General features: G+C 60.6%; 4 protein-coding genes across 6 annotated transcripts; 2 read left to right on the forward strand and 2 right to left on the reverse strand.

Annotated features, from left to right (window-relative positions):
• The first annotated feature begins 40 nt into the window (after positions 1-40).
• PNKP (polynucleotide kinase 3'-phosphatase) lies at positions 41-3,115 on the forward strand. The gene is made up of 16 exons (XM_074219697.1): positions 41-261; positions 348-394; positions 469-726; positions 812-891; positions 1,069-1,126; positions 1,212-1,319; positions 1,403-1,474; positions 1,600-1,648; positions 1,727-1,797; positions 1,882-1,974; positions 2,056-2,152; positions 2,240-2,301; positions 2,449-2,558; positions 2,651-2,738; positions 2,820-2,881; positions 2,954-3,115. Exons 1-16 carry the CDS (start codon positions 111-113, stop codon positions 3,072-3,074), a joined length of 1,527 nt encoding a protein of 508 aa, XP_074075798.1. The 5' UTR covers positions 41-110; the 3' UTR covers positions 3,075-3,115.
• A 59-nt stretch (positions 3,116-3,174) lies between these two features.
• On the reverse strand, positions 3,175-7,826 carry MED25 (mediator complex subunit 25). Its single transcript, XM_074219701.1, has 18 exons — positions 7,650-7,826; positions 7,515-7,560; positions 7,277-7,401; positions 6,740-6,838; positions 6,543-6,663; positions 6,308-6,464; positions 5,898-6,028; positions 5,691-5,778; positions 5,415-5,608; positions 5,140-5,271; positions 4,975-5,060; positions 4,821-4,878; positions 4,486-4,593; positions 4,183-4,395; positions 4,042-4,110; positions 3,717-3,950; positions 3,426-3,606; positions 3,175-3,312 (listed from the first exon to the last, which is right to left on the reverse strand). Exons 1-18 carry the CDS (start codon positions 7,781-7,783, stop codon positions 3,212-3,214), a joined length of 2,277 nt encoding a protein of 758 aa, XP_074075802.1. The 5' UTR covers positions 7,784-7,826; the 3' UTR covers positions 3,175-3,211.
• Positions 7,827-16,218: 8,392 nt separating this feature from the next.
• Positions 16,219-18,788, forward strand: FUZ (fuzzy planar cell polarity protein). 2 transcript variants are annotated; one of them, XM_074219704.1, is made up of 11 exons: positions 16,219-16,417; positions 16,557-16,678; positions 16,761-16,845; positions 16,928-16,996; positions 17,076-17,180; positions 17,265-17,462; positions 17,536-17,631; positions 17,706-17,812; positions 17,891-17,955; positions 18,046-18,120; positions 18,215-18,788. In XM_074219704.1, the coding sequence occupies exons 1-11, from the start codon at positions 16,307-16,309 to the stop codon at positions 18,448-18,450; spliced, it is 1,269 nt and encodes a 422-aa protein (XP_074075805.1). In that variant the 5' UTR covers positions 16,219-16,306; the 3' UTR covers positions 18,451-18,788. The 2 variants fall into 2 exon arrangements, with proteins under 2 accessions (XP_074075805.1, XP_074075806.1); XM_074219705.1 differs by having other exon boundaries at positions 18,195-18,466.
• Positions 18,483-25,936, reverse strand: AP2A1 (adaptor related protein complex 2 subunit alpha 1). Of its 2 annotated transcripts, XM_074219702.1 has the most exons (24): positions 25,713-25,936; positions 24,754-24,822; positions 24,533-24,675; positions 24,251-24,444; positions 24,029-24,158; positions 23,841-23,942; positions 22,998-23,106; positions 22,586-22,736; positions 22,313-22,481; positions 22,104-22,241; positions 21,829-22,011; positions 21,642-21,739; positions 21,313-21,544; positions 20,990-21,160; positions 20,741-20,907; positions 20,428-20,493; positions 20,173-20,229; positions 20,004-20,086; positions 19,831-19,921; positions 19,569-19,691; positions 19,345-19,461; positions 19,160-19,229; positions 18,933-19,067; positions 18,483-18,845 (listed from the first exon to the last, which is right to left on the reverse strand). In XM_074219702.1, the coding sequence occupies exons 1-24, from the start codon at positions 25,777-25,779 to the stop codon at positions 18,768-18,770; spliced, it is 2,943 nt and encodes a 980-aa protein (XP_074075803.1). In that variant the 5' UTR covers positions 25,780-25,936; the 3' UTR covers positions 18,483-18,767. The 2 variants fall into 2 exon arrangements, with proteins under 2 accessions (XP_074075803.1, XP_074075804.1); XM_074219703.1 differs by lacking the exon at positions 20,428-20,493 and having other exon boundaries at positions 25,713-25,934.
• Positions 25,937-26,476: the final 540 nt, after the last annotated feature.

The raw sequence follows: 26,476 nt of genomic DNA on the forward strand, positions 1-26,476 counted from the left end.
CCTGGGGGCGGGGCGGGCGTGGGCCGGTCCTGGGAGCGGGGCGCGCCTCTTCCGGCTCTCCTCGGGGAGTAGGCGGGACTTCCGGCGGCGGCCCGGGGTCGGAAGCGGGCATGGCGGAGCCGGAGCCGGAGCCCTCCCTGTGGCTGCACAGCCCTCCCGGGGGGCCGCCCCCGATCCCGTTGCCCGCCGCGGGCCGCAGCCTCCTGCTGGGTCGGGGCCCGCTGACTCGAGTCACCGACCGGAAGTGCTCTCGCAACCAAGGTGGGGCCCTGGGGCTGGCGGGGCGGGGGCGGGGCCTGGCCCCCCCGGCGGGCGGCACTTCCTGTCCCTCTTCCCTCCCCCTGCAGTGGAGCTGCGCGCGGACCCGGCCTCGGGGGAAGTGACGGTGACGCAGGTGAGGGGGGGGAGGGAGGGGGAGGGGCGGGGCTGGGCGGGCCGGGGCGGGGTCTGACCAGGCTCCGCCCCCAGCTGGGCACCAACCCCTCCACGGCCGGGCGCGTCCGGCTGAGCCCCGGCGCCCGCGCCCCGCTGGCCGTCGGGGAGACGCTGCTGCTGGTGAACGGCCTGCACCCGCTGACGCTGCTGGCCGCGGGGCCGCCGCCGCCGGAGGAGGAGGAGGAGGAGGAGGAGGAGCCCCCCGGGAAGCGGCCCCGCCGGCCCGCCGGCTGGCAGGAGCTGGGGCCGCTGCTGGTGTTCACGGCGCCCGGCGCCCGGGCCCGCGGCAAGGTGAGCGGCCCTCCGCCCGCGGGGGGCGGGGACGGGGAGGGGGAGGGGGAAGGGCCCCCACGACCCCCAGGCGCCTCTGCCCCAGGTGGCCGCCTTCGATCTGGACGGGACCCTCATCACCACGCGCTCCGGGAAGGTCTTCCCCACGGGCCCCGAGGACTGGAGGTGAGCCGGGGGCCGGGGGGGCCGGGGCCGGGGGGGGCCGGGGGCCGGGGGCCGGGGGCCGGGGGCAGGGCCGGGGCCGGGGCCGGGGGCAGGGCCGGGGGCCGGGGGCCGGGGGCCGGGGGCAGGGCCGGGGCCGGGGCGTCTCCCCAGCTCCATCTCCTCCTCGCCCTCCTCCAGGATCCTGTTCCCCGAGATCCCGAAGCGGCTCCAGAAGCTCGAGGCCGAGGGCTACAAGGTGCTGGGGGGGGGGGGGGGGCCGGGGCCGGGGCGCACGGGCCGGGGCCAGGAGCCCCGGGGTGACCCCCCTTGGCCTCCCGCAGCTCGTCATCTTCACCAACCAGATGGGCATCGGGCGAGGCCGGCTCCGACCCGGAGACTTCCAGGCCAAGGTGGAGGCCGTGCTGGCCGCCCTGGGGGTCCCGTTCCAGGTGGGCACGAGGGGAGGGGGTCGGGGGAGGGGGGCCAGCGCCTGGGGAGCCTCTCCACCCGCGGGTCTTCTTTCTCCCCGCAGGTGTTGGTGGCCACGAGCTCGGGCATCTACCGGAAGCCGGTGACTGGCATGTGGGATCACTTGTGTGAGCAGGTGCCCCGCGCTTGCTGCCCTGGCATGGGGGGGCTTGTTTCTGGGGGTCCCGGTCCTCCTTTCTCTCCTCTTTCATCAGAAGGTACTTCCCACCCCTTCAGCATCTCCATCCTCCTTTCTCTCAGGCCAACGAGGGCGTCCCCATTTCCTTGACGGACAGCGTCTATGTGGGAGGTGAGGTCGGGAACACTCGGGGCAGGGCGGGGGCTCCGCTGCCCAAAGCAGGGGGACCGATGCCACTGTCCTTTCTAGATGCCGCGGGACGGCCGGCCAACTGGGCTCCGGGCCGGAAGAAGAAGGATTTCTCTTGTGGGGACCGACTGGTGAGGGGTCCCGCTCCCCAGCCCCCGCCTGAGACACCAGCCTGGGGGGGACTTTACTTTCTGACCCCGTCCTCTTCCCCTCAGTTTGCTCTGAACCTCGGCCTGCGCTTCTGCTCTCCTGAAGAGTTCTTCCTGAACTGGGCTCCGGCCCCCTTCACACTCCCCGACTTTGACCCGGTGAGGCCCCGGAGGTTCTGTGGGGGAGGTGGACGGCCCGCGGCGGGGCCTGGCCTCACACCTCCCCCTGATTTTCTGCAGAGAACTCTGAGCTCCACAGGGCCTCTCTGCCTGCCCCCCGCCGGACCCCTCGTGGGCCCTGGTCCGGAGATCATCGTCGCTGTTGGATACCCCGCAGGTGAGACAGCCTCTACCCCCAGCCAGCCTTGGCCTCCTCTCCCAGACCCACCCACTGTTGACTTCTCTACCACTGCTCCTTCCACAGCTGGCAAGTCAAGTTTTATCCAGGAACACCTAGTGCCAGCTGGCTACATCTATGCAAACCGGGTAGGTATGGACCAGGGGGGCATGACTCCCTCTGCCCACCACCGGCGGGGCCACTGAGGCTCAGCTAGCCAAAGCCAGGGGAGGCAGGGTCCAGCCCCTGGTCAGATCCCCCAGGACCACACTTAGCCCTGGGCTGTGCCCCCCCAGGACACCCTGGGCTCCTGGCAGAAATGCGTGGCCGTGTGTGCAGAAGCTCTGAAGGCTGGGAACCGAGCGGTAGTGGACAACACCAACCCAGACCCTGCGAGCCGGGCCAGGTACCGAGGGGTAGGGGCTGGGTGGGAGGAGGTTGGACCTAGGTCACTGGGCGCAGAGCTCACAACACATTCTTTCTCTACCCCTTTGGCAGGTACATCTCATGTGCCCAGGATGCTGGTGTTCCCTGTAGGTGCTTCCATTTTACAGCTTCACTGGAGTTGGCCAGACATAACAACCGCGTAAGGAGGGGCTGCCACCTTGGGTCAGGTTCCTGATCTCTGACCCCCCCACCCTCTAACTTTTGACTTCCTACCCCCCAGTTCCGTGAGATGATCCGCTCCCCACACCCCCCGGTGTCCGACATGGTCATGTTCAGCTACAGGTGAGGGCCGGGGCCATGGGGCGATAACTGGGGACTCTTGAGGAGCAACCTGACCCGTCTCCTCTTCTCCAGGAAGCAGTTTGTTGCCCCCTCCCTGACGGAAGGCTTCTCCCAGATCCTGGAGATCCCATTTCGCCCCCACTTCTCTGAAGCCCAGCACGAGGCTCTTTACCGCCAGTTCTCTGAGGGCTGAGCGCCCCCCACCCCGTGCCAATAAAAGATATTTTCATAGTATCTGCCTTGTCTGTCTGCTCCAGACCCCCGCCCTGCCCCCCCCAAGAGAGTGCCAAGAAGGCTGGGAAAGTGGCTTTATTGGTGTGGAGAAAAGGCTCAGATGAGGTCCATGAGGATGTCCTCCTCCATGACGCTGGGAGGCTGCAGCCCGGGCTGGGGCACTGGGCCCCTGGGGCCTCCACTCAGGAGCATCTGACCTGAACAAAGGGGAGGAGAAGAAACCAGGATCACAGTCCTGCTCCTTCCAGGGCCAGCCCCTCCTTTCTCCAGGACTCCACTACCCTGTCTGAGGGCCCCCCCAAACACACACCTGGTAGAGGGGCCCGTGGGGGAAGCTGTCCAGGCCAAGGCTGAGCAGGCGGGGGATGCAGCAAGGGAGGGCCCAAAGGGGGCTGGCCCAAGCCCTGGTGTGGAGGAGGCAACAGGGTTGGGGCTCCGGGAGGCTGCAGGTGGTGGAGGGAGGCCTGGGGTGGCGGACCCCCAGCCTGAGGCTAGGAAAGAGAGACAAGAGAGCAGTCGGGGCTGGGCTGGGGTCAACGCTAGCCAAGGCTGTGCCAGCCCAAACCCCAAAGCCCCCTCTTTCCCTCTCCTGCCCTCTCACTGGTGGTGGGGGTGGTGGATTCAGCAGGAGGCTCCGCAGCTGGGGGTTGGCACCTGGGTTCTGAGGTCGCAGGAGAGGCCCGGGAGGGGGAGCCCCGGGAGGGGGGGCCCCAGGAGGGGGTCCCCCTGGAGGAGGCTGGGCAGAACCCGGGGGAGGCTGGGGCTGTCCGCCTGTCCCGGTCACCCCTACTCCTACCCCACCTGGTGGTTGCGGCTGTGGTTGGCGGAGCTGGAGCTGGAGGGGGAAGCGAAGAAGAGGCAGTTCTGAGCCACAGGCAGGGATCTGGGGGCCCGCGCAGGCTGCCCCCATCCCGCCCTGGCCTTACCAGGCTTTGGGGCGGGCGCTGCTGCTCCTCCAGGAGGGGGCCCAGACCTGGGGGAGCCTGCGGTCCCATCTGTGAGGAGAAGAAGGGGCGTCAGAAGCCGGGCCGCAGAGGCCTGCCCCGAGCGCCAGGCCCCACACTCACCCCACGCGGTGGTGGCGGCTGCTGCTGCTGCAACTGCTCCAGCTTCTGTTGCTGCACCTGCTTGTGGTTGGTGATGACCTGGCGGATGCCGTTGACAAAGCCGCTCTGGTCGTTGGGGATCAGCCCCATGAAGATCTTCTTCTTGGAGGAGTAGAGGAGCATCAGCACGCGCACCTCACAGGGAGCCGTGTGGTGGAAGTGGACACAGCCGGCCTGGGGAGAGAGGAGCAGGGGGCTCAGGGAGGGCGCTCCTCCAGGAGCCCCCCAGGGCCCAGCCCCCGCTCCCATCCACAGCTCACTCACAAAGCCGTTGCCCATGATGCGGTAAAGGCCTTTGAGGGACTCCAAGTCCTTGTTGGTGAAATGAAACTGGACCATCCTCGAGTTCCGAAAGAGGGGGCCCAGCGTGGTCTGCAGAGAAAGTTCGGGACCACCCCCAGCGGAGGCTGCTAGGGGTCCTGGGAGGAGGGACGAGGGCAGGAACGGGGGCCTGGGGGACACCAGGAGGATGACTGGGGGCTCCTGGAGCAGGACTGAGAAGAGGCAGCAGGGGCTGGGGGGGCCCCTGAGAGGAGGCAGGAGAAAGGGCTCTAGGATGGGACTTGGGGGGATGGGGTGGGCACAGGCCCTTCTCTCACCAGTAACTGCTGCGGGATGAGCTGCATGATCAGCTTCTGCGGCCACTGCTCCGTCTTCCTGCAGAGAGCAGAACAGAGCCGTGCCCTTGCCATCCTCCGCCATCCCTCACCACTCCCTACCCCACTGCCCCCAGCCCCCTGCCCCGACACTCACAGGTTCTCTCCCTGATTCACATAGACCTGGCAGGGCAGGGAGCGCGTCAACTTCGTGTTGGCGTCCACAGAGGCTGGCTTGGGCTTCTGGGGGGGGGATGGGGGAGAAGTGTCACCAGGCCCCTCCTCCCCTGCAGCCCCCCTTCTCCTCTTCAGTCCCTCTCACCTCCTGCCACTCCAGAACTCCACTCCAGGCCAGGACCTTGTTGGTGACCGACTGCTGGCCTGCCCCAAGGGCCGAAGCCCCCAACTGAGCGGTGCTCGGACCGCTCACCCCCGCCGCGGGTACGGGGCCAGTCTGCCCACAGGAGAAAGGGGGGCTACTTGGCGCGAGGCCCTTGTAGGGAGTTACTGGGGTTTGGGGGGAACCCCAAGGATAAGAGTCTCAGAAAACTCTGAAGGGAAGCAGGGCACATTGGGGAATTCCCCCAAAAGGCTTACCATGGGGGGCCCTCCAGGTTGGGTGGGAGGAGCCAGCCCAGGCCCAGGGGCCACAGTGGCCACCAGGCTGGGCTGGGAGGCAGGAGGCAGCTTGGGAGCCCCAGGAGGGCCAGGAGGTATGGGAGGGGCCGGGGCCTGGCTGAAGGGGGGGCCCACTCCTGGGGCGGTGGCCTGCAGAGGATTGATGGGTGAGACTGTGGAGAGAGGAAAAAGAGCTACAGAGCCAGGGGCTGAAGCGCCTGCCCCCCCCACCACGGTGGGCCCCCCAACACTCACAGCGAGGGCCCAATCCCGCCTTCTGGTTCTTGGCGGCATCCACGGCATTCTGAGCAGCCACCTGAGCAGCACTAAGATTACCAGGCACCTGCAACAGGGTCGGAGCAGCCTTGGAGCCACAAGCCATCCCTCTCCCCCTTGTCCCCCTCCCCCATCTCCCAGAGGACCTGATCCCAAACAAGGGTGGGCAGGATACGGAGGCCATACCTGGTAAGGCTGGGAAGCCGGAGGCAGTGGCTGGGGGGGCGCCGCAGAGAGGGCGGCCCCAGGGGGTGGTGCCGGAGGCAGTGGCACAGGCTGCTTGGGCTGGAGGGGGCCGGGGCCAGAGCTTCCACCCACTGTTGAGGAGCAGAGGACAGGAGTCATGCATAGAAGAGAAAAACATGAGAGCCAGAAAGAATGTGAGGGGAGGTCACAGAGCAGGAGGAAAAGGAGGTGACCTCCACTAAACTGGGTGCCTGGCCGTCAGGCGTCACAACCCTGAACCCCAAACTACAGGGTCAGGACTCCTGGATCCCACTGAGCCAGGACCAAGCCCCTCCCCCATGAAGCCCCTGACTTCTTCCATGGGAACCCCCCACCTCCCCTGCAACTGCCACCAGCTCCTTAGCACTCACCAGGCAGCACCAGGCCCCGCACCAGGACCATGTGCCGGGGGTCCTGGCTCACGTCTGCCGGCTGCGTCTCCAACATTGCGGGTGGCGCCGCTTTCTCAAACAGGAGCCGCAGGGCTGGCAGTTTCCGAGGAGACACGATGGAAAAGTGGATACCTCGCTGTGGGTCAGAGGAGCCCCTCAGAGTGGGCCACAGGAGCCCCCCACCTCCCTACTGCCCAGCCAGGCCTCCCCTGACCTCCCCAATCTTCTGCACCAGGCTCTCGGTGGTGTAGCCGGAGTAGGTGGTGCTCTCCACGGCGGGCAGCAGGTAGGGGGGCGAGTTGCAGATGAGAAGGCAGACCCGATGCGTTTGACCTCTAGAAGAAAGGGGGGACCTCAGCAAGGGGGGCACTGGGAGCCCAGGGGCTCCGCCCCAGCCCGGCCCCAGCTCACATCTGCTCCCGCATCTTCTTGAAGTCGTCGAAGAGCTGCAGGGCCGTGCTCAGCCCCTCTGCGATGAGGCTGCAGCTCTCGCCACCCCCGCCCATGAACCTGAGGGATGAGTGGAGGAACCAGGGTGGGCTGTACTGCGGACCCCGACCACTCCCCTGCTACCCTGACCCAGGATGGGCTGCCTTACAGACCCTCAGCCCCGCGGCAAGGGACCAGGGTGGGCGCCCCCCCACCCCGCAGGCCCCCGCCCCCCCGTGGGCGCCCCCCACCCCGCAGCCCCCGCCCCCCGTGGGCGCCCCCCACCCCGCAGCCCCCGCCCCCCGTGGGCGCCCCCCACCCCGCAGCCCCCGCCCCCCCGTGGGCGCCCCCCACCCCGCAGACCCCGCCCCCCAGGCAGGAGGACCGGGGTGGGCGCCCCCCACCCCGCAGACCCCGCCCCCCTAGGCAGGAGGACCGGGGTGGGCAGGAGGACCGGGGTGGGCGCCCCCCACCCCGCAGCCCCCGCCCCCCGTGGGCGCCCCCCACCCCGGCACTCACTGGATCCCGTCCAGCCACGTGACGAACTCATAGGCGCTGCTGGTGGGGGCGTGGCACTGCACGTAGGACTCGGGGGCGCAGTCCACGGTGTTGAAGACCACCAGGCTGTACTGGGTGCCCCCGTACTGCGGGCACAGCGCGGCGTGTGCTCGCCTGCCCGGGGCCGGCCGGCCCGCCCCCCGCCTCGGCCCCCCACCCCGCCGCCGCCCGCCGCCCCCTCCGGGGTCCCCCTCCTCACGTCTCCTCCGAAGTCCGTCTCGGCCGGGGGGCCCCCATTGAAGTACCTGGGGAGGAAGAAGAGAGGGCGTGGGTCGGGGGCGGGGGCCGGGGCGGGGGGCGCGGGGAGGCCGGGGCGCGCACGCGCGCTACGCACTCGATGGCCGGCAGCAGGTAGTGCTTGCGCAGCCCCTCGAAGTAGGGCCCCAGGTTGGCCGTGCCCTCGATGACGAAGACCACGTCGGCCACCAGGCCGCCGGCGCGGGCCGGGCCCTCCACGCCGGGCACCATGGCGAGCGCCGCCCGGCCGCCCGCGCCGCCTCGCTCCACCCCCGCGGGAGCCGCCGCCGCCGCCGCCGCCGCCGCCGCCGCCCTCCCCGGACCCTCGAGGAGGCGACGCCGCTCCTGGCGCACCCCTGATGACGCAGGCGTGGCGGCCATCTTGGCGCGGGGCGGGCCGAGCGGGAGGGGGGAGGAGGCTGGGCCCCCAGCAGCCAATCGCAGGGAGGGGCGGTCGTGACGCAGCCGGTTGCTAGGAGGAGGGTGGCCATACTTGAGCAGGGCGGATGTGGCACGTCTCATCTCGCGATGCTCTCCCCGAAAGCCTCGCCGAGGAAGAGGGTTGCTCGGCGACGCAGCTTCCCGCTAGAGCGCGGTTGCTAGGCAACAGCACATCTCAGGCGTTCTCTGACCCCAGGACAGTTGCTAGGCAAATCCATCCTCCCATCCACTTCGGTCCGAAGGCTGGGGCTTGGGAATGCACCTCCGCCGCTGGCGGACCAGCGTGCCCCCGACTCGGCCCGGGGCTCATCTTCCTCTCCTTCCGGGCTTCCTCTCTTCATCCTCTTGCCCGGGACGGGTGGGTTCGAATGTCCAAAGCGCCAAGTTAACCTGAATCTCCATCTCCATCTGATTCCGTCCAGAAAGGGTGAACATGATAAAGACAATGGGGGGAGGGAGGGGCAAGGTGCCCAGAATATAATGGAATGAGGAGGAAGGCGGGGTGGAGGGCAAGAGAGGTGATGAGTTAGGTTTTGGAGATATCTATGTTGCAATATCCAGGGCCAGATGTCTGAAGAGGACTGGGAGATCTGTTGGAGTCAGGACTATATAAATAGATTGGGAGATGGGCTGCAAAGCAAAAATCACCCAAGACACAGGATCAAGGAAGAAAGGAAATGGGCCCAGGAAGGTGGAGAATGGAGAGAAAGCCTTAAAGTTTAGTCCTGAAGAGACCATTGGCAAATTTGGAGAGTCACATTTCAATTGAGCAAAGAGTGTGAAAGCCAGATCACAGAAAGTGTAGTATGAAGTAGGAGAGGAAAGACTGAGGATAAACAGCTTTTTCCAGGTTTAGGTGACAAGGAGAAAAGGCCTTGGGACAATGGCTAACAAGAAAGATGGAATCTACTGAGCACATTTTAAAAATGAATAGAATATAGATAAAGCACCAGCCCTGGAGTCAAGAGTACCTGGGTTCAAATCCAGTCTCAAACACTTAATAATGACCTAGCTGTGTGGCCTTGGGCAAGCCACTTAACTTGCCTTGCAAAAACCTAAAAAAAAACAATGAATAGTTCAACTTCCTTCCCTTCCAGGAGATATTCAACCCCCCTCAGCCACACACAAAGATGGTCTTACTCTTGCTCTTGCCATCACCCAGGATTGTATCACTTAAGTATTCAAGTGCTCAAAATCCTATCTGACCATAAGCCATTGACTTTTTTTTTTTTAGTTTTTGCAAGGCAATGGGGCTAAGTGGCTTGCCCAAGGCCACACAGCTAGGTTATTAGTGTCTGCGGTCAGATTTGAACTCAGGGACTCCTGACTCCAGGACAGGTGCTCTATCCACTATGCCACCTAGTTGCCCCCAGCCATTGACATTTCACCTCTCCTGCCTGCCTTTGCATAACCCTTACTCTTTATCCTTACAGTAACATCCAATCCCTTGTTTCCATGTTCCCTTGATTGTACCTGGAAGGAATGAACACCTCTTTGTCTGCTTTCAGGGATCTTCACCAGTTCACTTTCCCCACTCCCAACTTGGAAGGTCCCTAATCTCACAGCCTAGGAGTCATATTGGGCTTCTCCTCTCTTACCCCTACCTCCAAAGACCTCTGTATTTCACCACTGCAGCATCTTTAATATGCCCCCTTCTTTCCTCTGACTGCCCCTACCCTGGTGCAGACCCTCAACACTTCATGGATTATTGCAGTAACTGCTGGGGAGTCAAACCTTCTCCTTGGTCAGTAGCTCTTGTTCATAAAAAAATCAAGTTCCTTTTATCATTAGATTTCTGACCAGAAGTAAAAGAGAAATGTAGATTTCCTACTCCCACCTGGTAACCTTAAAAACAAAATCTTTAAAATATAAGGTTAAAATAAAACCACAGAAAAATACAGGTTAGACATGAAGTTTTATTCTCTGAGATTTACCATTAGTCTATAAGTGGAGACCATTCTAGTAATGACCAGCCCAAGATGAGAGAGATGAGAAAATGTCTAAGCAGCAAGGGGAGGGGAACAGAATGTACATAACAAGACTAGACAAACATTAAACTTCCAGGAGAGTATTCTATTATTTGATATCAGAGAACCATCCTTCTACAATGCTATCTTGCCTGAGTTTTAGAACCAGAAGGACAGGACTAAACTTCCAAGTCTAAAGGAGGGCACATTCCATTCTTTACAAAATCTACCTTTGACCAGGAATGTAATTGTAAGATTTGCAGTGATTATTATACTTTAACATTTTGCCATTTTGATCATAGATGACATCCTTATGACAGCTATAGGTCAACTAAAGAAAAAATGGGTATATCGGAGGGAAAGATACCATCTCTAGGTCATCTAGGATTGCTAGAAGAATGGATAGGCAAAAAAACCCAAGGTTTTTCGACTGCCTAATCTGATATTTTTTAATTTAGAATTAAATATTTCTGATTAAAAATTATTCTATCAATCTCTGATTGAGTTCTGTAGGTTTGGAATGTTCACCTCTGCCCCTCCACAAGGTCTGTGTTTCTAGGTATAAATCTGAAGCCAGGCTCTTTCTGTGTGAAAACTGCCTAATGCTCCTCTAAATTGCATCTGCAAGGTTTACTGCCAAAACTATGTAAACAATCAATTAAAGACCATCCTGAGAAGGCAGGAAACTACTTTGGTTATCTAGATGAGAGACTGGATGAATTCCTGTTCTTAAAACATTTTGGAAAGGAAGAAACTCCAATGTGTTATATATCCACATCATAGCCAATAACAACATAAAATATCAAATTAGAAGAGGATTCAGCAGTCCTGGGCTAATTGGATCCCTGTCAGTTCTGACATGGAACAGACCTCACGGATGGGTTAGAGAATTGTAAAGTAAACCATGATAACTTTATGCACAAAGGTGTAACCTGATTGGTTGGCCACCCAAAGTTTTGTGATTCTTTGCTCTTTCTGTATAAATTGCCCCCAAAATTTTGTATCACTTGCACTTGCAAAGATGCCAAGCACCCATGGATTTTGGCAAGATCCTAGAGAATTAAACTTCACTTATCAAACTGTCCTATTTCATTTTTCTTAACTTACGGAAATGATGGTTAACACCATGAGAATGGGGCATAAGGATGGAGGATGCATTTATAGAGTCAAGGGCAAGTTACAAAGCTCAAAAGGGGACACTCCCCTAGGATTGAAAAACCCTGTACAATCAAGATGCACCAAGAGGGAGAAAGTAAAGGTGAGGTATTGTAGGGTGTTGGTCTTCACCTGGTGTGGAGGGCGCCCTTAGGGAATCCATAACAAAGGGGGAATGGCCCAGCCAATCACAAAACTGTGAGAGTTTTCCTAATCCCTTTCCAGAGATGGCAAACCCAAGACTGGTTCTCAAGGAGTCAAGAGTGACCTAGAGATCTTGACCTAATGCAATTGAATATTAACCCACACACCCACTGTGATGTTTTGGGTTCATCAGCATATCATCCCTTGTATGATGTGGGGGGGGGGGGATCATATTAGGGGCATGTCATGGGATGAGTGGACCTCTTAGATTGTAACTCAAATTCTGATAGCCTATGAAAATCCAAGAGGGAGGGGAAAGAATTTCTGAAGACTATAAATTACCTGATTTTTGAATGCTATCTCCTGCCTCATGCCAGTATCCTGCAGGATTCGGGAATAAAAACATACCATTTTCTCTCACTCTAGCAGATTTTTCTTTCATTCATTTATAACAGTAAATAACAAACTTCCTCAGACATCTGATGTCTCTGAAACCTGTCAAAGATCAGGCTTTTCCAAGTACATTCAGCATATTTGTAGATATCTTCCTTTCTGATCAAAGAAATGTGTCAAAACCTTTATTTCAAAACTTCTTTGATTTGCTAAATGTCATACATTCAATGTGAGAACAATTTTACAATCCAGTTTTAAAATACTTGACATTATTTTAAAATAGTGGGCATTTTATTTCTCTCCCATCTAGAAGAACTAGATGGGGCAGACCTGACCCTATCTCAGGTTTGTGATCAGATTGAGGCTAAATCTTTTGTCTTAACTCAGGGACCTGCCCATAAAACCACTATATAGGCATACCCTAGTCTCTGTCATGTAAACTAACAATTCTCCCTTCACTTTCTAGTGGAACCCAAATACTTCCATATTCCTCACCATTGGTATTAAAAAAAATAATCTCAATTGTCTTTTGAAACTGGCTTTATTAAAAAAATGTTTTTATAATACAATGTTTAGGTATTAGCTATATTTAAAAACAAACATAAATGCAAATCATTGCTTTTAGAATCCTTCACACGAGAATGTCTTAGGTGACTAAAAATCTCAACTAAAAATCTCAAATTTCAAATGTAACAAAACTCTACTTGCAGTTATTACAGTAACTTTAAATGCTTCTACTATCCAATGACAATGTTTGACAAATAATAAACTTCCACTTTTTATGAACTTGAAAAATAGAAACTTTTCTATGAGAGCTATAAGCGAGATATAGCTTAATCAGGTGGACAAGACTTAGGAAAACTCCAGGGTTCACTTCACTACAGTAGTTTGAATCAAAAAGGAATTCCAAACTTAACAATTATAATCATACAATTTCTCCCCCCCCCCGCATTTTTTGCAAGGATTTTGCCAGAATTCTACAACACTGATACCCTTGCAACAGGACTAAATTTTTCTATTGCATTCTCCAATCAAAAAGCTCAAAGGAACCCCAGATACACAGTTCAAAGAAGAGGTAAATAGACATATAGATGAGGGACTGTAGTTCAGAGATTAAATCCTTACAGGTTAGCCGGGAGATCCATTGTTTTGTTAAAAAGGGTTTGCCTTATGCCAGGGGAAGTCCTTGTCAGGGAGGAGCAAAGTAAAAAATTTATTGATCTCATCTCAAGAACTTCAAAACTGGGATAGGGGTAGGGGCCTATATTGCTTTGAACACTCTAAGATACATAGTCAGCACAGAGGGAACAATTTAATAAATTATAAAAGCTATTTCCCTGTCCAAAATGTTTCATGGACCACATGTCCCATTAACTCAAAATAATAAATTCACTTAGACAAACAACCTTAAGTCAAATTCTTTTACTAAATGCCTGCTTTTTTTTTTTTTAGGTTTTTGCAAGGCAAATGGAGTTAAGTAGCTTGCCCAAGGCCACACAGCTAGGTAATTATTTAAGTGTCCCAGACTGGATTTGAACCCAGGTACTCCTGACTCCAGAGCAGGTGCTTTATCCACTGTGCCACCTAGTCACCTCCCTACTTTTTTTTTAAACCAGGGGATCCTCCTTTGAAAGAGTCTCTCATGCCCCCCATTTGCAATAATTACAAAAAGACTTTTAGAGACATGCTGTGGCCTCTGCTATGGTAGAAACGCACAAGTAGGGGTGTCTGACCACCCTGAGGAATTGGACAACTGTGGTTTAAGTTCCTTTGAGATCAAGTCAGAAAAGACTGGTCAGAAAAACCCTGAGTCGCAATGTGAGGACCAGATACGACATCTGTGATCAACACAATTTTCAATATCCAAATGTTTAGTTTATGAGACTGTCCTTCAATAATCCTAGTTGCTTAGTTTGCCAGTATTTCTTTTTCTTTTTGATTTTTGTAAGGCAGTGGGGTTAAGTGACTTGCCCAAGGTCACACAGCTAGGTCATGATGAAGTGCTCGAGGTCGCATTTGAACTCAGGTCCTTATGAATTCAGGGCTGGTATTAGTATTTAATATTATAAAACATCACTTAAAATACCATGATCAAAATGATGCCTTCAAAAACTAAAAAAAACCTCAAGTTAATATATTTTTTAGTAATGTGCAGAAGATCAGTCTATATAATGCAATCTGGGGCTTTTACTAAGGGAGATAGACCTTTTCTGCAGAAAAGTTAATTAACGCAAGACATTTAATCACCCCAGACTGTTTTTTATAATCATGAGCCATTTATAATAATTTCTTAATGTCAATTAACAATTGATAGGTAGCCCTATTCCTTTTTCTGAATCTTGATTCTTAAAAATTCCTATAGATTTTTTTTTCTCTGAAATCAAATCAATTCTGGTTTGCTGCTAGTAAGGCGTGACTTGCTTTTAAAAAAAAATCTCACAGATATTTATCACAAGCCCTTTCTCCCAGTTTAAACCCAATTTACTAACTTGACTTCTAAAGGGAAAAATTATCTCTGTAGTTTCAAACTGAAACCAAGACACTTATACCATTAAAACGTCCCTAGCAAGGAGCTAGGCCCTGAAATCTTAAAACTGATGACATTCTCACTTAGATGGGAATCTGTTATGGGTAATTTTAAATTTAATTTTAAATTAGTCTTTTTAAAACAATTAAATCCAAACCCCAGACAAATAATAATTCACACTTTAGGAATTTCATTTCATTTAGACTGGGCTGGAAACAAATTCAGTTGCTTGTGGGTCTTATTAACCATCTGTTGTCAGTTTTAGAGGAATAATTTCACATACAAGTAGAGGGAAAGCTGTGCAGCCAGGTGATCAGAGTTGGAAAATCAAGATTCTAAGGGAGTTCTATCCCTGCCCCATTTTATAGCTGAGAAAAAAAAATCATAGGAGAAATTATCTCCTACTTGAGAGAGAGGAGACCACAGGTGCTCATAGCCTTTGCCTTTTGCTTGCTCTCACCATCAGCTTTGGGAAAGGCAGAGGCAGAGAGAGGCAGAGACAGAGACAGAAATACAAAGGAGACAGAGAGTGGCAGAGACAGAAAGAGACAGCCAGGAGACAAAGAGATGAGAGATAGAGGCAGGGATACTTTTTTTTTGGTTTTTACAAGGCAATGAAGTTTAGTGATTTACCCAAGGCCATATAGCTAGATAATTATTAAGTGCCTGAGACTGGATTTGAACTCAGGTCCTCCTGACTCCAGGCTGGTGCTTTATCCACTACACCACCTAGCTGCCCTTGAGACAGAGACACTTAAGGAAATTAGGAAGAGAAAAACAAAACCCTTTTCTCCTTTAAGAACATGATTTTCAGGAAAATCTGTCCTGTGGCACAAAATTGTGAGTTTTTGGAAAAGAAAAAGATCAGATTTGACGAGGGGGATTGGTCAGTCAGGTCACAGAGACAGGACAGCAGCCTGACCAGGCACAGTCAAAAGCTCCATCCTACCTACCCCATATAAAACACCCACAAAACACATAAACTGAGTCAGAGCACTTTGAACCAGAGAGCCCCCCCCAGCTTCAGGGAAAACCCCATTGCTCTTGCATTAGAGGGTCAATTAACCCTATTGCCTTGGAAAAAACAAACAATAACCCCCCAAACCCTGAAAATAAAGGTTAGACACGACGTTTTATTCTCTGGGAGGCACCATTTACTTGTAGGTGGAGGCTCTCTGCCCATGCCAAGCCGAGGGAGCTGAGAAACCTCCAGGAGCGAGGCAGCGGAACCCAACACCCCCAACCAGGGCAGTCACTTCTGTCAGGGACCCCGAGGGCGACTTTGGCCGGGGAGGGCAGGACCGGGCTTCCTCTCCGCGTCTGGGGGGGCACAGCCACGCCTCACAACAGCTACAGGGAGGTGTGTCATACTTTTGTGGGCACCCAGGGGAGCGCATCCCTGCCCCAGAGCTCGGGCCCCCCAGCCTTGCAGCCTCAGGTCCATGTGGCGGCCTTTGGGGCGAGGGCCCTGAAGCAGGCAGGAGTCCAGCGCAAAGCCCCAGGGCTCACCGGGACCCCGGGCCCCACTCTCAGCCCTTGGCCCAGGGTTCGGGGGCCCGGCCTTGGGGCCCTGCCCGTCCCAGGCTTCACCGATCAGGGTTCATTTGCTTTTTGTGCGGCTAACCCACGGGTCATCATGGGGATGGGGGGCAGCGCTCGGCCCCCAGCCTCACCCTCTGCTCCCGGGGGGCCCCGGGCGCGGGGCAGTCGGGGCCTTGTCCAGGGTCCCGCATGCGGCCCTGCTGAGTCGGAGACGTGAGGGCGCCCGCCACGAGGGGGCCCGGGGCCCGCGGGGTGGCGCCCGGCCCGGCCTGGGCCAAGAGGAGGGAGACTCTAAGGTAACGGGCCCGGAAGGGGCGGGGAGGCCCGTTGCCAGGCAACGCCTGCATCTTGGAAGCGGCCCCAGGACTTGGGTCCCTGAGGACCGGGAAGAGCGACGGGGCCTTCAGGAAGCCCGGCCGCCGCCATCTTTGTTAGGGGCGCACGCACTTCCGCCGGCGCCACCGGGTCCCGGGGCGCCGCCATCTTGGAGAGGGGCACGCGCACTTCCGGCCACCGGCGGACGCGGGCCCGCTGTCCGCAGAGAAGCGGGGGACGTCGGGCCGCGTCCCCGGGGAACCCCGCGGCATGGCGGAGGAGGGGGCCGCGGGCGCCGTGCACTTGCTGTGCCTCGCCGCCTCCAGCGGAGTCCCCCTATTCTGCCGGAGCAGCCGCGGGGGCGCTCCCTCCCGGCAGCAGGTGGGGCCCCCGGCGGCGGCGGCGGCGGGAAGGGGGCGGGGGGAGGGGCGGGCGGGCGAGCTGCGGCTCCCGGCAGCCCGCGCGCCCCGGCGCAGGGCCCGCCGGGAGCTGTAGTTCCCGACGCCACGTCCCCTTGCAGCTGCCCTTCTCCATCATCGGCTCGCTCAACGGCGTGCACATGTTCGGCCACAACCTGGAGGTGACGCTGCGCTCGGCGCGCGCCCAGGGCACGGCCGTGGCGTGGAGGACCTTCCACGACAGGTGGGCCCGGCGCGCCCCGGGGGCGGGGGGCCTCGGGCTGCCCGCGGCGGGGGTCCCTGACGCCGGCCCTCCCCCCTCGCAGCGTCACCCTCATCGTGCTGTCCTCGGAGCCGGGCTGCGCAGAGCTCCGGCTGGAGCGGCTGCTGGAGCTGGCGTTCGGGGCCATGGTGAGCGCCCCCCCGGGCCCCCCCCGGCCCCCCGCCCGCACCCCCCCGGCCCCGGCCGGCCCCCCACACTGTCTGTCCCTAGGTCCTGCTGGTGGGGCTCGAGGAGGTGACCGGGATCCGCAACGTGGAGAGGCTGAAGAAGGACCTGCGGGTGAGTGGGGGGGCCGCGGCGGGGGGGCCCCCGCGGCGGGGCCCGGCACCCCGGACTTCGCCTGCCCCTCTCGTTCCAGGCCACCTACGGCCTCATCGACAGCCTCCTGCTGGACTCGGAGCTGGCCGGGGACCTGACCCAGTGCGTGGACTGCCTGGCCCCGGGTGACGGGCCCCTGCTGCAGGTCGGGCCCGGGGCGGGCGGGGCGGGGCGGGGGGCGAGGGGCCCCCCGAGCCCCGAGCCCTGAGCCCGGCCTCGCCTTCCCCAGGAGGTCCTGACGGGCTTCGCCGAGGAGCTGGGCAGCGCCTTCGCCTGCCTGGTGGCCGGGGGCCGGGTGGCCACCGGGACGGAGGGCTGGTGGCGCCTCGGGGCCCCCGAGGCGGTGCTGCTGCCCTGGCTGGTGGGCACCCTCCCCGTCCAGGCAGCTCGCGATTACCCCGTCTACCTGCCCCACGGGAGCCCCACGGTGAGTGAGCCGCAGGCGGGCCGGGGAGGGGGGCGCTTCTCCCTCCCGGCCCCCTAAGCCAGCCCCCTTCCAGGTGCCTCACCGGCTCCTGACGCTGCTGCTGCTGCCCGGCCTGGAGCTGTGTGTGCTGTGTGGGCCCCAGCCCGCCCTGGGCCAGGTAGAGCCCCAGGTGAGCCCTGGGCGGCTGGGGGTGGGGGCCAGGGCAGAGCCCGCTTCCGGCCTTGACTCTGGTCTCTGGTCCAGCTCTTGGAACGCTGGTGGCAGCCCGTGTTGGAGCCGCTGAGGGCTTGTGTGGCCCTGGCCCCTAGGGGCCTTCCCACAGGCGTCCCTCTACACCCTGACATTCTGGGGTAAGTGAGGGGCCACGAGGGCCTGAAGGTTCAAGTCCCCCCCCCAGGACTGCAGGTTAACTGGGTCTCCCCCACCAGGCTCCTCCTCCTGCACCTGGAGCAGAGACGAAGCCTCTTCACGGTGGACCTCGGTGCAGACGAAGGTGTGGCCCGGGCCGACTGAGTCTGGGTGGGGGGCCTGGAGCCCAGGGCCCAGAAGGCAGCTTCAAGGTCTCCCTTCTTTGCGCTCTTAGGGCCTTCTCCCAAGATCCGCAGGCACCTCCTACGTTCCTTCTACGTACTGGTCACCAGCATCCACTTCCCTCCAGGTCTGCTAAGTTTCTTGGGGAGGGGGGGACCGGTGGGTGAGAGTGGGGGCTACGGAGCCAGACTCCCTGGGCAGCTTTCCCCTTCTCTCCTCAGAGGACAAGGCGGAGGAATGGGGCTGCCCCACGGAGGTTCCCCGGCTCTGCTACGTGGTGTCCGGGGCAGCTACGGAGGGGCCACGGGACCGGGAGGACCCCGGGGCTGGGCTCAGGTTGGTGGCCCTGCAGACCGGGCCCCGTCGCCTCCTGCTGCTGACGAGTCCCCGGAGCCCCACACATGCCCTGCGGGGCCTGGCCACGCACACCCTGCAGGCTCTGAGCCCTGTCCTCTGAGCCCCAATAAAGCGCTGGCGCCTGCCACCACCTTAGCGTCTTTTCTCTTTATTCGCTCACATTGATACACGGTGGGCTGGGGGCAGGGCAGAGGAGGGGTTGGCCCGAGCCCCCTCCCCTCTGTGCTTCAGGGAAGGGGCCCCGACACTGTAAACAGCAGCAGATCCAAAAATAGATACAAAAGGGCAGAGAGGCTGGTCCCCCTCCTAGAGGCCCTTGTCCTGGAGTCCTGGAGCCCCCAGCCCAGACTCCCAGGGAGCCGTGCCTTTCACCCACCCCCCCAACCCGCTCCAGGCTGGGGAGGGCACGGTGCAGGCTCAGAACTGCTGGGCCAACAGCTCGCACAGGTGACGCGATACGCTCTCCTTGCTGGTCCGCAGAGTCAGGCGGTACATCTGGGCCGGGAGATATTGGGGGAGGGGTCAGGGCTCAAGGCGAGGAGGGGGCAGAAAAGAGCACAGGCCCAGGCCACCCCCTCTTACCTGGGCCTGGGCGTTAGGCTCCAGCCGCAGCAGGCAGCCCACCTGCAGGGCCTTGGTCTGCACAATGCCAGCACCCACGTAGTTTTCGGGGTTCGGATCCACGTTGTCCAGCAGAGCCGAACCGAAACCCAGGAGCTACAAGTGCAAAGATGAGTGCAGGCCGGCACCTGGCCCCGGCCTCCCCCTGGGCCCTGGGCCCCAACCCCCCGAGCTCCCCAGTCCCTCACCTTGGCCTTGGTCACCTCTGAATCCATGGGGTGATGAGCCTGGAAGATTTTCTGGGCCTCCTGTTGGGGGCTGGAGATGACAGAGAAAAACCAGGCTGAGGCCCAGGGTTTGAGGGAGAGGGGGCTGGCCTTTGGGCTACCCCTGTGCACCTGCTTCCCACCCCCAGCCCTCAGCGGCGCCTCACAGGCTCAGCTGCTTCCAGCGCTGGAAGAAATCCTGGGCCGCCATCTCTGTGGGCTGGAAGAACTTATTGATGGTCACTGGGAGCTTGAGGGTGAGGGCCTGAGGAGCACCCCCATACCTGGTCGGGAGGAAGACGGGGAGGCCCCGGGCTAGTACCAAGGCTTGGCCCTATGGCTCTCTCCCCCAACCCCAGGCCCAGCCCTGGCTCTGGCCCCGGTGCCTCACCTGAAGCGCACAGTCAGCAGCGGGGGTGTGAGGAAGTCCCTCAGACACTCGATGTTGAGGACCTGCTGCACCTGGGCACCCCCATCCACCTGCCCCGGCACCCGCTTGGTCTGTACCACCAGCTGTGCAGCCCCGAAGCCGTCAAGGAAAATAACCCGGGCAGGCCTGGGGTTGGGGGCTAACGTGATGTCACATGCCAGAGTTGGGGAGGGGGATGAGGAGGGGGGACCTGGCTCTGGGGCCCCCAAACTTGAGGAGGATATGAGTCTGAAGGTCCCCGGGGTGAGTGACGGTGGCACAGAAGTTCTGGAACTGGACCGAGGTCTTGTTTCCATAGAAGAGATACATGCGGCCTGCAGAGAGAGGAGACCGCTGAGTCTGGCTGGACCGGACGGACTCCCTCCCCGCCCGCCCCCCTCTCCTAGGCTCACACACCCAGGTTCTGTCGGAACTCAGACTTGACCCCGATCTGCAGCAAAGCGTTCTCAAAGAGGACTCCGTTGTTCTTGCACACAAACCTGTGGGAGCAGAAGGCAGCGGTGGGGAGGGGCAGGGGGAAGGGGACAGTGGGCAGGGCTGGCGGGCCGACCTCCAGGTCACTCACTTGTTCAGAAGCTCGTCGGCCTCGGGGATAGGGATGCCGGGGTCCTCCGAGGCTGGACTGGAAGGAGAAAGGAGAGATGAGCAGGAGGGGCAGGGAAGGGGAAGACAGAGGCTCCAAATGAGGGATCTCCCAAATCAAAGCCCAGAGGGCTCCCCTCCTCCCGGGGCCTCCCCCTCAGGACCCCCACCCTGCCCCCTCCCCACCTCCCCCTGCCCACCCCTCCGGCCCCCAGGGCTCCTGCCCCCTCCCCCTTACTCAGCAGCCGGAGCCTGGTCGGCCAGTAGGGCGCCAGGGCTCTCAGGGGCTGGGGGCTCCAGCTCACTGGGCCATCCAATCCCAGGACAGACACAGGAGAAGGACAGGGCAGGCAGCCAATCCCAGGGAGGCAGCAAGGCAGAGAGAGGAGAGCAGGCTGAGGACGAGGCTGCTGACAGCCAGAGGGAAGGACAGAGAGGGCCAGAGAGGAAGGGCCTGGGACTCAGGCCACAGAGAGGGTGCCCCCCAAGGGGCTCGGTGGGAGGCCCAGGAGGGGGGGCTGGACAAGGGGCAGGGCTGCCACCCCAGGTACCTGAGGAAGGCCTCCTCGGGGCTGGGCCCCAGGCCAGGTGGGGCCCCCATGGGGCTGTCAGAGAACACATCCACCAGGAGGCTGCCGGCACTGGGGGGCCCTGGGGGAGCTGCAGGAGGAGGGGCCGCCCGCAGCCCCAGGAGGTCGGCTGAGGGCGAAGGCGTAGACTGAAAAGAGAGGGTCCCCGTGGAGCGGGCTGGAGGGTGGAGGACACCGGCTCACCTCCCCCTCCTCCCGGCCCCCTCCTACCCCAGTGCTGGGGGCCGGCTCCACACCCCCATTGACGTCGCCCCCCGGCCCGGGCTCCCTGCGCCCATCGTCCAGTGTGCTGGCCGCCCCGGGGCCCTTCTTTCGCTTCAGCTTGGCGAGGATGGACGACTCCCTCTCTGGGAAAGGAGGCATCTCTTCCAGCACCGTGGCCTGGGGGGCGGGGGGAGCAGAGAAAGGCATCAGCCCAGTGGGCACCTCCTCAGTCCACTGAACACCACCCCTGGCCTGACCTGAGGCCTAGCCCCACTGCTGGGTTTCCCCATCCCCCTGCCCCCTCAAGCCACGGTGAGGGTCCGACTGACCAGGACGTCGGTGCTGGCGATGGAGCTGAGGGTGAGGTACTCAACCGCCCGCTGCTGCAGCTCCACGTCAGCGTTGCGCAGCTGGGAGCCCGCCCTCAGCACAGCCTGGATGGTGGCCTTGGTCTCAGGGAACAGGTTGATGAACTTGATGTAGGTGGAGAGCAGGAGTGCCCTGGTGGCCACGCTGCACAGGTGGAACTTGGAATGCAGCAGAGAGAACTGGACCGGGGGGCTGCGTGGGCACAGGGCGAGAGGCCCGCTGGGCATCGCCAGGCACTGCCAAGGCCCCCCGGGTTCCCCCGTCCCCTGCAGCCCCCACCCCCTCTCACCTGGAGCGCGGGTCCCCAGCGATGAGGTTCCCAAACTCTCCCAGGATGTAGCCACCGACCTTCACCATGTTCTCATGGCAGGCGGGTGCCTGGAGGGCCTGAGGGAAAGAGGAGCCTCTGGCTCAGGGAGGGCTGACCCTGTGATCTGGGGATGCATCTGCAGAGGGCGGGGTAGGGGGGGGCTGACCTCAAAGACGGTCTTGGCGGCATAGCCCTGCACATCGTCGCGGTTGGTGACTATCTGGAGCACGCGGTACCACACCTCCTCACTCACGTAGTCACCGGCGATGCGGATCAGGTTGAGGATGGTGTCCACGTACCAGCTGTAATCCACCGCGTACTTCTCGGCCAGGATCGCCACCTTCAGCACCTGACAGGAGGAGCCTGTGCATGAAGCCACCCTCTTCCCCCTGACCCCCCGCCCGCAGCTTCCGGGGTCTCTGCTGGTTTGTGGGGGCTCACAATCTCCTCCCGGATAGCATAGTCGGCCGTCTCCAAGTAGCGCAGCATCTCCGACACGATCTGCTTGGCATTGCTCCGGTCACACATGGCATAGAGGAGATCTGCTGCCCGCTGCCGCACGCTAACATCACGCTCCGTCTGGGACAGATGGGGAGTTGGTGAGGGCAGAGTGCAGCAAGGCAGGGGTGGGCTGAAGGGGGGGAATTTACCTTGAGGGCATTGATGACCGTGTCAATGTGGGTCTTGACAGCCTCGTGGGAGAACTCGGAGCTGGCCAGCGTGCACATGCTCTCCAGGGCCAGGTAGCGCAGGTTGGTCTCGCGGTGCTGCAGGAACTGGCCCAGCTGGTTGCAGGCCCGGACCAGGAGGTTGGGCTCGCTGTGGGTCGGGGAGAGAGGTGAGGGCCATGGCTCTTGGCGGCCAGGACCCCCACCCAAGGGCCCCCTGCCCTAGGCCCCCCCCAGTCCAGGTGGCCCCCAGACCTGTCATAGTGGATGATGAGGCTGATGGTCTCGAAGAGGACGGCATTCTTGGCATTGGAATGCTGCACTTTCTTTGACTTGGGGGGCTCCTGGGCCTTGTTCAGGACAGTTTCCAGACACTCCACCAGCCGCCCCTTCACTGCCGCATCCTCTGTGGCCCATAAGGGACAGGGAAGGGTCAAAGTCTAGGCCATCCTCCCCAGGTAGAGGCCTCAAGGCACTACACCCTCCTACCCACCGAGTCCCTGAAGGTTGCTCCCTGGACATTGGGAAGTGAGGCCCCTGGACCAGTCCCTGAGCACCCAGAGGGGCTGCCCAGGACCCCACCCCACCCTGGGTCCTCCTCCCCCCAGTAGCCCAGGGAGAAGAGGAGACCCTGACTAGAGTGGGGCAAGGGGTGGGCAAGGCCCACCTGGAGGTGCGTAACACTGCAGTAAGCGGAGAAGCTTCACAGACAGCCACGGGGCAGGGACAAAGTAGTAGGTGTAGTCCTGGAGGTCTGTGGAGGCTGAGGAGACAATCTGGGGGGCAAAGGTGAGATGACAATGGGGAGAGAGGAGGAGAGGGGAATCAGGGGGACAAAGAGAGAAAAAGAGGGAGAGGGATGGCAATGGGGGAAAGGGGCAAGATGGGAGGGGAAAGAGGAGCAAGAAGCTGGGCCCCCAGCTGTCCTGGCTTCTCTCTTGCCCAGGCGTTCAAATACACATTTGAAGGCCACTGTTTTCAGAACCAAACTTTTGCTGGGCCCACTGAGGCAGGGTCCCCCAGTGTGGACTGGTCCCTAGGAGAAGGGAACTTGCAGGTACAGCAGGAAGATTCAGGCCTGTGCCCACATCTCCGGCGTCCTCGCCAGCTAGGCATCTGGGCGTGCCCCCCCACTTAGCTGAGAAATGCTTGACCCCCCACCCCTGGGGTCAGAGCTCAAGACGACTGGGCCCCGGCTGCCCACAGGGGCCGGGCCTGCAGAGGAGCCTCTCGCTGCCACACAGCCACATCGCTCAGATCTGGAGGATTCTGAGAGCGACAGGGTGCCTTGCCCTGAACCTTAAGAATCCTAGACTCGATGGGGGGGCCTGGAATGACCTCGGTCGGGCCAGCTGAGCTGTCCTCTCCATCTTTGGTTGGCCCTTGACCCGAGGCCAGCCTGGGGCCAGTGTTTGTGGAAGAGGAGACTGAGGCGGGGCAAACCGAGCACCGAGAGAGGCTGAGGGCCATTGGCAGAGACAGAGAGAAGATGGGGCGCTCGCCCACTCACCCGGCTCAGCCGCGACACGGCCAGTGAGACGCAAGTCTTGAAATCGTCCGGGTTCTTCTTGCAGAGGCAGGTGATGAGACTGACGGCAGCAGTGACCACGCCCTATGGATGGGAGAGGGAGTCAGGAGCTAAGCCCAGCCCCCCGTCTCTTGTTCCCCCCCCCAACCACGGGGCTGCAGGAGCCTCACCATGTGCTGGTCATTGAGGAGGTGCACCACCCGGGCTGTCCACTCACCCATGGGCACGAGGTCGGGCGAGGCCTTGTACAGGCGCAGGAGGCACAGGGCGGCGCTTTGCTTGACGCTGTCCATGCTGTCCCTGGGGGGGCCGGGGCTCAGGGATGACCCAGCTCCCCACTCCCGCTCCCCCCAGCCGGTGGTCCCGCCCGCCGCCCTCGCCCGTCCCCTCACCCTGCCACCAGGATGCGCGGGATGTCGGCGGCGAAGGCCTCGCCCATCTCCCGGCTGCCCACGTTGGCGATGCAGTGCAGGGCCAGGCACATGAAGGTGGGGTTCCGGCTGGTCAGGTCATTCTTGACCCCGTTGTTGATGAGGCGGATGAGCTCCGACGTGGAGTTCACCAGCACCGAGATGAACAGATAGCCCTGGCCCGAGGAGCCGGGGCCTCACTTGGGGTCCTGCCTCCGGCCAGCCCCAAGTCCCCCCGCCCCGCCCCCCCACCGGCCTACTCACAATCTGCTTCTCCGTGTATTTGTTGGAACTGAGCAGGTTCACGGCTTCCATGTGGCCAAAGTCAATGTCGTGGCCCAGAAGGAAGATGAAGAGCAGCTTGCAGACATACTTCTTCTTGCTGTAGCCGTCCAGGGCCTTGTCCCCTGCAGGGAGGGGAGGGTCAGGGCACCGGGAGCAGGAGCCGGCCTTGGCCCCCAGCCGCTCCAGCGCCTCCCACTTACCTTTGAACTTGGACCTGATGTTGGCCAGCTCCTTGTTAATCCTCTTAATCTCTGCCTCCTTGCTCTTACCTGGGGGAAGAGACTGAAGCCTGAACTCCCCCTCCCCACTGTGGAAGGGCTGCCCTGCCCGAGGGCATCCTCCATGCCCCCCATCCAAGCCAGCCTGCAGCAGGGCCTCACCCAAGGTTATGCCACAAGTCAGGGACCCAGTCTCCTCTTCCCTGTCAGTCCCCCCGACCCCAGCATGCCCGTCTGTGGCCTGGCCCACCGGGTCCAAGTCCAGCCTCAGGCACGTCCCAGCTCTGTGACTCCGGACAAGTGCCCGCCTCAGTTTCCCTTTCGGTACCACGAGGGTAACGAGAGCGGCCCCCTCGGGGGCTCGGCCCGGCACTTAGCACAGTGCCTTGCTGCCTTGCTGACTGTCCCCCGACCCCGTTTGGGGTTTTCTTCTCACAGAGGAGGGGAAGAGACTGGCCCAAGGTCACTCGGCTAGGAACGTCCCACACTGGATTTGAACTCGGGGCACGGCAAGAGCTCTACAAAGTCCGCCCAGCCACACTCACGCTTGCCCGGGCTCCCCTCCCCGGGCCCTGCCTCGGTTTACCCCACGGTAAAGCGGGGGTGCTCGAACCAGCCGTGGGGGCCCCCTTTCTGGATCTCTCACCCCCCAGGTCCAGCCACCCAGGCAGCCTCCCGGGACCCCCATGGGCTCCCTCCTCCTCCCCTCGCTCCCCCCGGGGCCAGGCGGCCGGGCAGGCAGGGGTCCTGGGTTCTAATCCCGGCTCCGGGTGACCTTGGGCCAGTCCTCACTCTCCTCAGCACAATCATCACAATCATGGGGGGGGGGGGGGGTCCCCTGGAGGGGGAGGGGCGGCACTAGGGAGCCCCGCAGCCCCCCGGCCGGGAAGCGCCTGGGCGTGGCCCCGCCCGGGCCCCGCCCCCGCCCCCGCCCCGCTCACAGTTGCGGATGTCCGAGATGAACACGGCCAGGCCCCGCATGCCGTCACCCTTGGACACGGCCGGCATGATGGCGGCGGGGGCCCCCGGGCGCCGGGGCCGGGCCGGGAGCGCGGAGGGGCGGGAGCGGGGCCGGAGCCGGGCAGCGACCACCGGACGCTCCTCTCCTCGGCGCTGAGGGAGAAAGGGAGGGACCGCGGCAGGCGGGCGGGCGGGCCGCGTCGACGCCCCCTCATTGGGCCTCCGCCCCCGCGTCTCCCAGCCTCCATTGGGCAGCCCTGCGGTCGCCCCGCCTACCCCCTGTTCCTATTGGACTGGGTCTACGTCACGCAGGGCCGCCTCCGCCCCAGCCGCCTCCCATTGGCCGATCTCGGCCGCCGTTTCCGCCCGGAGGACTAGGTCGGGGAAGCGGGAGGACGTAGGGGGAAGGGGAGGAGAGGGGCGTTGCCTGGGAAACGGGCGGAGTTCATCCCTGCGCAAAATTCCCGCCCCTCCTCTCAAACTCCTGCTTCGATTGGAAGAGCCTGCTAAACTTCCGCCTTTGCCGGCGAATCGTCAGGAGAAAAACGGGAGCTGGGGGGCGGGGAAGAAAAGTCCAGACCAATCGTGGCACAGGCCTGCCCGGATTGCTTCTGTAATTGGCCAAGCCTGGAAGGCTTCTGCTATTGGTCGAGAGGCGGGACGAGCTGGGATAGGTGGAAGGAGGTCTGCAATTCCCTGCTGCAGAAAAGGGGCTGGGGCGGAGGCGGAGGATGGCGGTGGCCCT

The sequence above is a fragment of the Macrotis lagotis genome, chromosome 1 (assembly GCF_037893015.1).
Source record: "Macrotis lagotis isolate mMagLag1 chromosome 1, bilby.v1.9.chrom.fasta, whole genome shotgun sequence".
NCBI classification, from domain to species: Eukaryota; Metazoa; Chordata; class Mammalia; order Peramelemorphia; family Peramelidae; genus Macrotis; species Macrotis lagotis.

Excerpts from the sequence above, each read along its gene's own strand:
- PNKP (XM_074219697.1), top strand. The coding sequence starts at position 111 with ATGGCGGAGCCGGAGCCGGAGCCCTCCCTGTGGCTGCACAGCCCTCCC. Across the intron at positions 395-468 it reads GGGAAGTGACGGTGACGCAG|CTGGGCACCAACCCCTCCAC; the intron begins GTGAGGGGGGGG and ends CTCCGCCCCCAG. Across the intron at positions 727-811 it reads GCGCCCGGGCCCGCGGCAAG|GTGGCCGCCTTCGATCTGGA; the intron begins GTGAGCGGCCCT and ends CCTCTGCCCCAG.
- MED25 (XM_074219701.1), bottom strand. The coding sequence starts at position 7,783 with ATGGTGCCCGGCGTGGAGGGCCCGGCCCGCGCCGGCGGCCTGGTGGCC. Across the intron at positions 6,839-7,276 it reads ACGTGGCTGGACGGGATCCA|GTTCATGGGCGGGGGTGGCG; the intron begins GTGAGTGCCGGG and ends CTCATCCCTCAG. Across the intron at positions 5,061-5,139 it reads GAGTTCTGGAGTGGCAGGAG|AAGCCCAAGCCAGCCTCTGT; the intron begins GTGAGAGGGACT and ends TCCCCCCCCCAG.
- FUZ (XM_074219704.1), top strand. The coding sequence starts at position 16,307 with ATGGCGGAGGAGGGGGCCGCGGGCGCCGTGCACTTGCTGTGCCTCGCC. Across the intron at positions 16,418-16,556 it reads GCGCTCCCTCCCGGCAGCAG|CTGCCCTTCTCCATCATCGG; the intron begins GTGGGGCCCCCG and ends GTCCCCTTGCAG. Across the intron at positions 17,813-17,890 it reads CTACACCCTGACATTCTGGG|GCTCCTCCTCCTGCACCTGG; the intron begins GTAAGTGAGGGG and ends CTCCCCCACCAG.
- AP2A1 (XM_074219702.1), bottom strand. The coding sequence starts at position 25,779 with ATGCCGGCCGTGTCCAAGGGTGACGGCATGCGGGGCCTGGCCGTGTTC. Across the intron at positions 19,922-20,003 it reads TGAGTTCCGACAGAACCTGG|GCCGCATGTATCTCTTCTAT; the intron begins GTGTGTGAGCCT and ends CTCTCTCTGCAG. Across the intron at positions 19,462-19,568 it reads CTGCTGACTGTGCGCTTCAG|GTATGGGGGTGCTCCTCAGG; the intron begins GTGAGGCACCGG and ends CCTCCCGACCAG.